The following is an 8,544-nucleotide window of genomic DNA, read 5'->3' as shown; positions in this document are numbered from 1 at the left end:
ATAAGATCAGAGGCGATGACCACGGTGACGATGTTGAGGGCGAGAAACCCGGGAAGAGGGTTCCCGCCAAGGTGATGTGGTATGCTCCTATAATACCACGGTTGAAACGTCTGTTCGGGAACAAAGAGCATGCCAAGTTGTTGCGATGGCACAAAGAGGACCGTAAGTCGGACGGGGAGTTGAGACACCCCGCAGATGGAACGCAATGGAGAAAGATCGACAGAGAGTTCAAAGATTTTGCAGCTGACGCAAGGAACATAAGATTTGGTCTAAGTACGAGATGGCATGAATCCTTTTGGCGAGCAGAGCTCCGGCCATAGCACCTGGCCCGTGACTCTATGCATCTACAACCTTCCTCCTTGGTTGTGCATGAAGCGGAAGTTCATTATGATGCCGAGTGCTCATCCAAGGTCCGAAGCAACCCGGCAACGACATCGATGTGTACCTAAGGCCATTAGTTGATGAACTTTTACAGCTGTGGGGCAGACCTGGTGTCCGTGTGTGGGATGAGCACAAAGAAGAGGAATTTGACCTACGAGCGTTGCTTTTCGTAACCATCAACGATTGGCCTGCTCTTAGTAACCTTTCGGGATCTGTCAAATAAGGGATACAATGCATGCACGCACTGCTTACATGAGACCGAAAGTGTACATTTGCCAAATTGTAAGAAGAACGTGTACCTTGGGCATTGTCGATTTCTTCCGAAAATTCATCCGATTAAGAAGAAAGGCGGGGGAATCTGCCAATCTTAAGAACAACAGATCATTTTATCAAGGCTAGCACCAGTTCACTAAATAGGGACAATATATACTAGGAGTACAAGTCTGTAACTCACAACAACCATGAACCATGCCCTCTTCTCTATCAGAGATGATAATTGGCATCAAAGCATGCTGTTCTTTCGCAGATTGTTCATTTGGTACGTTCCCTCTAAAACGCATTTACATCACAAGGAGACAACTAATAGACAGCCATATAACCTTGCATTTTTCTCTTTCCAAGTAATAATGGAGAGAAGCAGGAAGCTATACACCTACAAAGTGGTAATGAAAGAAAAGAAAAGAAAAACTCTAAAGGGCAGAGAGAGGATAGAAAAAGAATACACGATTGTTCAAAACTTTAAGCCATCCAGTGTTGCCTCAATACCAACGTACGCCAGTGGTGAAGTAAGGGATGAGCTCATAATTATCAATCCAATTGTATTTCTTGCAACTGTTCATGCTGCCCATTCATATCATTCACGATAATATGGACTCTTGGCAGCTCAGGGTCTTTCTTCGGCGTGTCTGCCATCAGCTTGCCGTTCCCTTTGGGTGACTCCACTGTACATTCACTTTCCATCTTTTGTGTTCCTCCCTGTTTCCCATCATCATCCACGTTGGGTGTCTCTTCCCTTTGATCATGAGTGTCTGTAAGCTTGGCATCTGTGCAGTCACTAGCATTGTTCTGTTTTCCCTGAGAAGAATCGATGATGTCGGGTCAGTATATAACCTGGTAAAAGTGTAGGTACAACCTGGGTTGCGAGAATGGAGGATTTGCTCAGAATTTGAAGTCTAACCAAGAATTCACATTGCTGCCATTTGAATATTATATCGTAATAGTTGAGATGATAGAAGTTTATACTTGTACTAGACACTAGATTGTAGTAGATATAGCTTTTATCTCAAGCACGGGGATTATCTCTATTGTTTAGTTCCCTTCCAACTAGCCAAAACTGGTGTGGCCATAGGCACTCAGGTCTTTGTCTATTGGTCAGAGTAAGTTACCTTGCTCTTATCACGCCAACTCAGTGAAAATGGTCCAAGTAAGTTTATTCTTTTAGGCTGTATCTCCTCATCTTGCACAGATTCTCTGCAGGCGAATAACAAACCCAGTAAATATCAACATTGGGATAACAAAAAGTATTTAACTCTTTCTTTTAGATGGGAAATTAAGTAACTCAAATTCACTATCAGAGTAATAAACTTTGCTAATCTTGTGGTGGGGAATCAAACTTTTATAACAGAACCTTATATAGACAGCACCAAAGAAGTTCAGATGTTCCGACAGTATCGAGAATAAGATCTGTAAATCAACATGGATGTATGACCAGGTTTAAGCAGAAGGCTGCCTGGTAGTACAAACATCTGAAGATGCAAGACTGAGTACCTTGGAGAAGGCAAAGGGGAAAATGCTTTCTGCTGGCTAGACTGGTATTGCAATGTGGCCTCCAGCATTGTTTCTGCCATTACAGCTCTGTTCTCCATTTGCGCAAATGAAGCCATAGCTTCCTCATACTTCTCCTGCACACGTGTCGTGATCTTAGTGAGTGTATAATATAGTAATAAGGAATACGGCAATCATAGAGCTGACTTCATTGCATGTCAATTCTGACAAATCAACCATTATTTCCATATTGACAAGAAATGAAGTATGTCTGAGCCATCATACCACGTTTCCTCTCAGATTCCCCAGTGGACATGTACAGAAATATAATACAACGATTCAACTCAGGGTATAGCAAATCTACTACTCCCTCCGATCCATAGTAAGTGTCGGAAATTTAGTACTCCCTCCGGTTCATATTAATTGACTCTAATATGGATGTATCTAGAACTAAAATGTGTCTAGATACATCCATATTGAAGTCAATTAATATGAATCGGAGGGAGTACTAAGTTTTACAACTTTTGTACTAAGCTCCCGACACTTATTATGGATCGGAGGGAGTAGCTATAATTGTTTCCCCAACAGGCAAAGGTTTTGATCAGGCACGAAAGAGGAACAGCTTTTAAGTTTTGAACTGCTTAGACGCCTGTTCTCTTAAATGATATCGTCAACTGTTATGCTACTTGCCAATTTACAACAGTAGATGTTCGTAAAAAAAACTCAGGAGATTAGAGTTGATGGCAAAATCAATTAGAACTACACCGAAATCGGTAATCAATTTAGTTAACTCAGCATATAAGTACTGTTAGCCTGGTATATTTGGCAAGGGTACTAACCAAGTTGGCTGTAGAAAATGGCCAGCTTGTCTCTAAGAGCCTGGTATATTTGGTAAGGGTAAAAAACCAAGTTGCTTAGAGATCTTTTGGGTGTAATATTGCAACTATTTTGAAGAAGTGTATGTTCCTTTTGGTCTAAACATGGGTCAAAATCTGTAGTACTCCCTCCGACCCATATTACTTGTACTAAATCTGCGAAAGTGATATGGGTCGGAGGGAATAACATAGTGTCACCATATCAATTTCTAGACGCTGATGCTACACTGAACTGACCAAGATTTCGGTTAGTTCAGATGGCAATAAATGATGCCTAAGAAAACCAGAGATGGTCTGTGCAGACAATAGATCAAGTTGGCTAATGAACCTGCAGCACATTAGCAGCGTATCTCTGGGCAGCAGCATCCTGCTCAGCAGAGATGCGTGCTTCTTCTGCATATTTCAGTTCTTGTTCCACACGCATCAGTACCTTCAATATAATTCCTTGTTAAATATGTCACAGTAGAGACTAGAAACATACATTTCCTGAAGCTATACCGACTGAGGACTGTACCTGAAACATTGCTTGCTCCTGTTCCTGCTTGTCTGATAGAGTCTGCTTTAGTTCAGATAAATCATGTTCCAACTGCTCAGCCTAAAACAAAGATGTCGTTATTTGCACAATTATTTTCAATACACGCCAACCTCGATGCTAGACTGGCAGGGGTTACGAATTGGTGGATGGTTATTACAAAACTAAGTGCATATGCTACTGAAATATTGCAGAATTTCTATCTAGTGAGATGGCTATTTGAGGTGCGTGTATTTTAGCAAATTGAAATACAAGCTTAACTACAGAACTAGGAAAAAGCTATTTCTGTGGCATAGCTGCATAGGTGTTAATGCTGAGCTATAAAGTTAAATATTACTGACAAAATGATAAGTATATCTGGCTATACCTTTGCACTTAATTGGCGTCTATTGTCTTGCTTAACCATTTCCATCAATGCTGTCTCTAGTTCATCGGCTCTGAATGGTAAAAGGAACAAAAATCATTACAAAGAACACTTACACTGAGCGGAAGGTATTCCACTGCCATGAATGCACCCTGAACAAGTCATAAAGAATGTTTGCGAAAAAAACACAACCATATAAAGGCGTCTTGCATTTCACAATTTCAATGACTCAGAAACAATAGGTAGCACGTCACATTTAAATACTTCTGAAAGAATTCACATCTGTTCACAGGAGGCAGGTAAATAACTAGGTCAGGACATCTTTTCTTGAACGTACAACTAGGTTGAACGTATATGGGTATAATAGTCATGTTAAGTGTGTCCAGGTACATGTACCCATCTCTGGCCTGCTGATCATGACAAGGCTCCAGACACACTCCATCTCTTGCTACTAGGTATGTGGCGATACGTGTTAAAAAGTCCAGCCGGTACGTATGTATGCGGTGTTAAGCTTCATGCAATAGCCAACGCACCCAAAAGTCCGAACTGATGGAAAGGGGTAGGCAATCTACTTATACACTTCAACCCCCCCGCCCCTCCCGTGTGACGGGAAGACAAGTCAACACGTGTAGAGTCAGAGACAGGCTTAACAGGCCTATACGTGCCTATACGTGGACTCCGAGGGGGCAACAACAATTTTAGGATAAATTGCGAAAGCCAGGACGAACTCGAATCCCTGGGAACTGATACCATGTTAAGCTTCATGCACTAGCCAACGCAACAAAAGTCCGAACTGATGGAAAGGGCTAGGCAATCTACTTATACACTTCAACGTGTGGGAATGAACATCGCCGAAGAGTCCACACATATAGCTGAAAAAATATTTCCCTGGAACACATAAGATTGTTCCTTCCAGTAACTTAGAACAAACTAAAATCATCAAACGTGGAAACTGGATCCAACATGCCTAAGAACAATTGTTTCAGCAACCTGAGACAAAAATACAATCATGAATATGTAGAAAATATACCTGAGAACAGCTGATCTTCTCTCCTCTAGCAATCGGCATAACTCAACCTTCAGCCAGGTGACCTGCAATAAACAACTAACACGAATTAGCAAATTACAGCAACCACTTGTATTGTTGAGCTACTACTAAAGGTAGAAATAGAAATGACAGGGTCACAGGCTGCAACTACTTGAGTGCATCTTTATCGGAAAAAAAAAATACTTCAGCACAGTAGTAAAGCTTGGACTATAGGATTGAAATGGCAACCTGGTCCTTTGGATCCGGCAATGAATCAATCTCAGAATTGACTGTCAGGCCACCATACATATCATCCATGTCGCCATAATCACCCTCTTGGTTAATATCCCCATCTGCGTCATCACTCATTTGGTCTGCTGAATTATTTATCGATACCAGCGGCTCAGGCTCACGTTTGAAATTATAGAGCTTTGATGCAAGAACATTGTCTTTGCAGACACCTAGGCCTTTCGCCCTTTCTTCCATTGAAGATATAACAGATGGCCGGTGTTTGTTCCTCAGATCTTGCAATCCTGCTTCATTTACAGACTGATATCCCATGCGAGCTGTTAGGACAAGCTGGCTGCTGTCAAAAGTCGAGCCAGCTAAAGACTGCAAAAGGGTAACCGCATCACCAGCATCCTTTGTAGTCACAAGTGCAGGGCCTGCAATTAGCGCAACAAGTCAAGAATCAATCTCGGCTCAGTTCATGAGACGAATTTTTTCTAGATATGCATGCATGTAGTCTAAAAACTTAACTAGATCCATTCGAATCTAGACAAAGTGGAGTCAAGTAATATGAATCGGAGGGAGTAATGTTTTTTTGGAAAGTACGACATATGAAAAGTGTGCTTGGTACCGTAAAACTCCAGTAGGGCAAGGGCTGTCCGGAATAGCATCACACGATTCCCATCGAACAGAAGCACATCCCATACACGGAGGACTGAAATGTTCAAGCAGTACATATCAATACAGTATGAATTTGTCACTTTTTTAACACAAAGCAAATGCATGAGAATTTTATACCAGACATTCGGTGCTTATGTACAGGTGGCCAACAATAAACATAACTGATTATCAGACACCACAATATTCATGGTTCCTATGTACCCATAGACATCAATTGTAATGTGAGAAACATGACAATGGTTGTTTTCACACTTTTTAGGGAGGGCTGAGGGCTCACTTAATCAACTTCTCCCTGACCTCCTCCTTACAAAGATTATATGGATCTGCATCATCGACTTTTGTTCTATTGCATAGATGTTGCAGTTGATATAATAGTTACTCCCTCCATTCCAAAATAATTGAAGTTATTGTTTTCTCCTAAGTCAAACTCCTCTAAGTTGACCAAATTTTGTAGAAATATGCTACTATTTACTACATCCAATCTATATAGTATGAAAATTCAATGAATGATGAATCTAATAAAACTAAATTTGTGTTCTGGATGTTCATATATTTTTCTATAAATTTGGTCAAACTTAAAGTAGTTACTTAGGACAAAACTAGAACTTCAATTATTTTGGAACGGAGGGAGTTCATCAGATTAATGTTGTTCACATGTTCACTAAGAGTGATGTTGGCTTGGACTAAATCATGAGACGTCAATGAGCTTTGTTGAAATAGCCTCATAGAGTTAGCTAAGGTAGATAACTAGAAAATGTGCTTTTAGAAGCGATAACTGTTGAAAACATATAAGTTAACACTAACCACTCTCCCAGGGAAGCACATTGGTGAAAATGGATAGAAACCACGGTCCAGTAACCCATGCAACTTCAAGGCCGAGGTAGTCCAAGTGATTTGCTGCATTGAAAAGTATGTTAAGCCATGAATTATCATTTTTTTTTAGTTATTAGCTAAATGGGTCTCATCGCACCAACAATGTATATTTGTAATATGTTGCTAACCTAATTTCGGGAATTTCTCATGGACTAGCTCCTCTAAAACAAGCTGATCCACCTGAATGGATACCAAACATTAATTTTGCATAAACAATTATCAAACTTGGAGTTTCAAGCACTGGCATATGCAAGCTTTGCAAAGAAAGAAGTACCTGTGACTCAATCATTTCTTCAGAAAAGTATCCATCAAAGTAGTCATCAATAATTCCTACCAATGTCCTGTTATACCATCAAGAGATTTAATATACTATTCAATTGAGCAATCTTGAAATATTAGAAGAAAAAAAGGCTGCAACCCTAAACCCAGATAAGAGTAGAACAAATAGTCATGGTGGGCGTACCAAAATGCATTTTCTTCTGGCATCAATAGAAGTAAGAGTCCAGCAAAGAAGTTCATCGCCTACAGTATTATTCAACAAAGATATTGTTGCTATGAGAAAAGTTTAAAAAATGACAAATCGTAAACATTTGTCTACTAGATCACTGTAACACCATAATCTGACTGAGAGACCTCTACAGTCACATGCATTATATTGGAACAATTGAGTAATAAGTTTTGTGTTCAGTAGTGGGGTATGTGACTTGGAACACAACAACTTTACTTCAAATGTTATTTAGAAGCTCGAGAGAAACAGATAACTTCCAGCACCATAAAGAAAATAATGTGGGGTGGCATTAATGGATACACTTACCTGACAATAACCAACTGTTGGATTGTGTCTAGCATAAGCCAGAAGCAAGCGTCTCAAGGCATTTCTTCCATCCTCATCTAACGCAGGATGTCCTGGAAAAGTTCTAGGCAAGTCCTATAAGAGGCCAGATGAGTCAGATTGGATTCTGTTAGCTTTCCCTGATGTTAATTATTAACGAAAATGATAATACTTCTCCATGACAATGAAGACAAACGTTTACCTTCTCTATTTGCCCTTTGCACTTCTCAGAGGAAATTTCTGCAAATACTTCCGTTTTTTCATTTACACCTTCTGAGGCCAGAGGATCTGAACATCTGCTATCTTCCAGTTCACCTTCCGAAGCAACCAGACAATCATAGTACCCTTTTACTCTGCGAGCTTCAACGCCAACAAAAGCTTGCCACAGCTGTCATCAGGAAAGCAAGAGACTACTGAATGAGTAGACTAAATCCAAAATTAGAGACATAAATCGAAAAGCTATAGGAAACAGGCTGCACCTCTCCTCTCAAAGCCATCGGCAGTCCACCATGGACAAGACACTCCAACTGATCCTTGAGGGAGTAAGTTTCTTCTTGACTCATGTTGCCAGTTTCAGCATTCGCACTATCACCTGAGTGCACTTCTTGGCTAGGGTCAACCTTATCAGCATCATAGAACTCATCGTCCGAGTCCCCTGACACCTTGGCCTCTTCAACCGTCACAGGATGGGTGGACTCCTTCGGCTGCAACCTGACAGCAGACGAATGCTTCTTCTCAACACGCAGACCCATCATGTGCTCGATGTTGCCCAGGGATGGGCGTATTGGCTTCCATGACTCAAACTTATGTGGCCCTTGCGCACTCTTCTCGTGCAGCACTTGAGAACTTCCAGCCTCATTCTCCTCAACAGAAATTGCAGCTTCGTCCACGGGCAGTGCAGCGTTCAGGCCCTGTCCAGGCGATTCGGTCCGCCTCTCCAGAAAGCTCTTCCATCTGTCAGATCTCTCCTCTTCCTCCTCCTGCAAG

General features: G+C 41.1%; 1 protein-coding gene across 1 annotated transcript; it reads right to left on the bottom strand.

Moving 5' to 3' along the window:
• Positions 1-795: 795 nt before the first annotated feature.
• LOC124685036 (rab GTPase-activating protein 1-like) lies at positions 796-8,454 on the bottom strand (the record flags this gene model as incomplete). The annotated part of the gene is given in 16 exon segments (XM_047219354.1): positions 796-1,455; positions 1,767-1,851; positions 2,149-2,282; positions 3,349-3,450; positions 3,535-3,615; positions 3,920-3,989; positions 4,947-5,008; positions 5,193-5,608; positions 5,803-5,886; positions 6,657-6,749; positions 6,854-6,905; positions 7,000-7,066; positions 7,189-7,247; positions 7,540-7,653; positions 7,760-7,945; positions 8,037-8,454. Coding segments are annotated over 16 exon segments (2,290 nt in total), but the record flags the coding sequence as incomplete, so codon positions are not given.
• Positions 8,455-8,544: the final 90 nt, after the last annotated feature.

The sequence above is a fragment of the Lolium rigidum genome, chromosome 1 (genome assembly GCF_022539505.1).
Source record: "Lolium rigidum isolate FL_2022 chromosome 1, APGP_CSIRO_Lrig_0.1, whole genome shotgun sequence".
In the NCBI taxonomy this organism is placed as follows: domain Eukaryota; kingdom Viridiplantae; phylum Streptophyta; class Magnoliopsida; order Poales; family Poaceae; genus Lolium; species Lolium rigidum.
The sequence above is the reverse complement of the archived record's forward strand: the minus strand, read 5'-3'. Positions and strand labels throughout refer to the sequence as shown.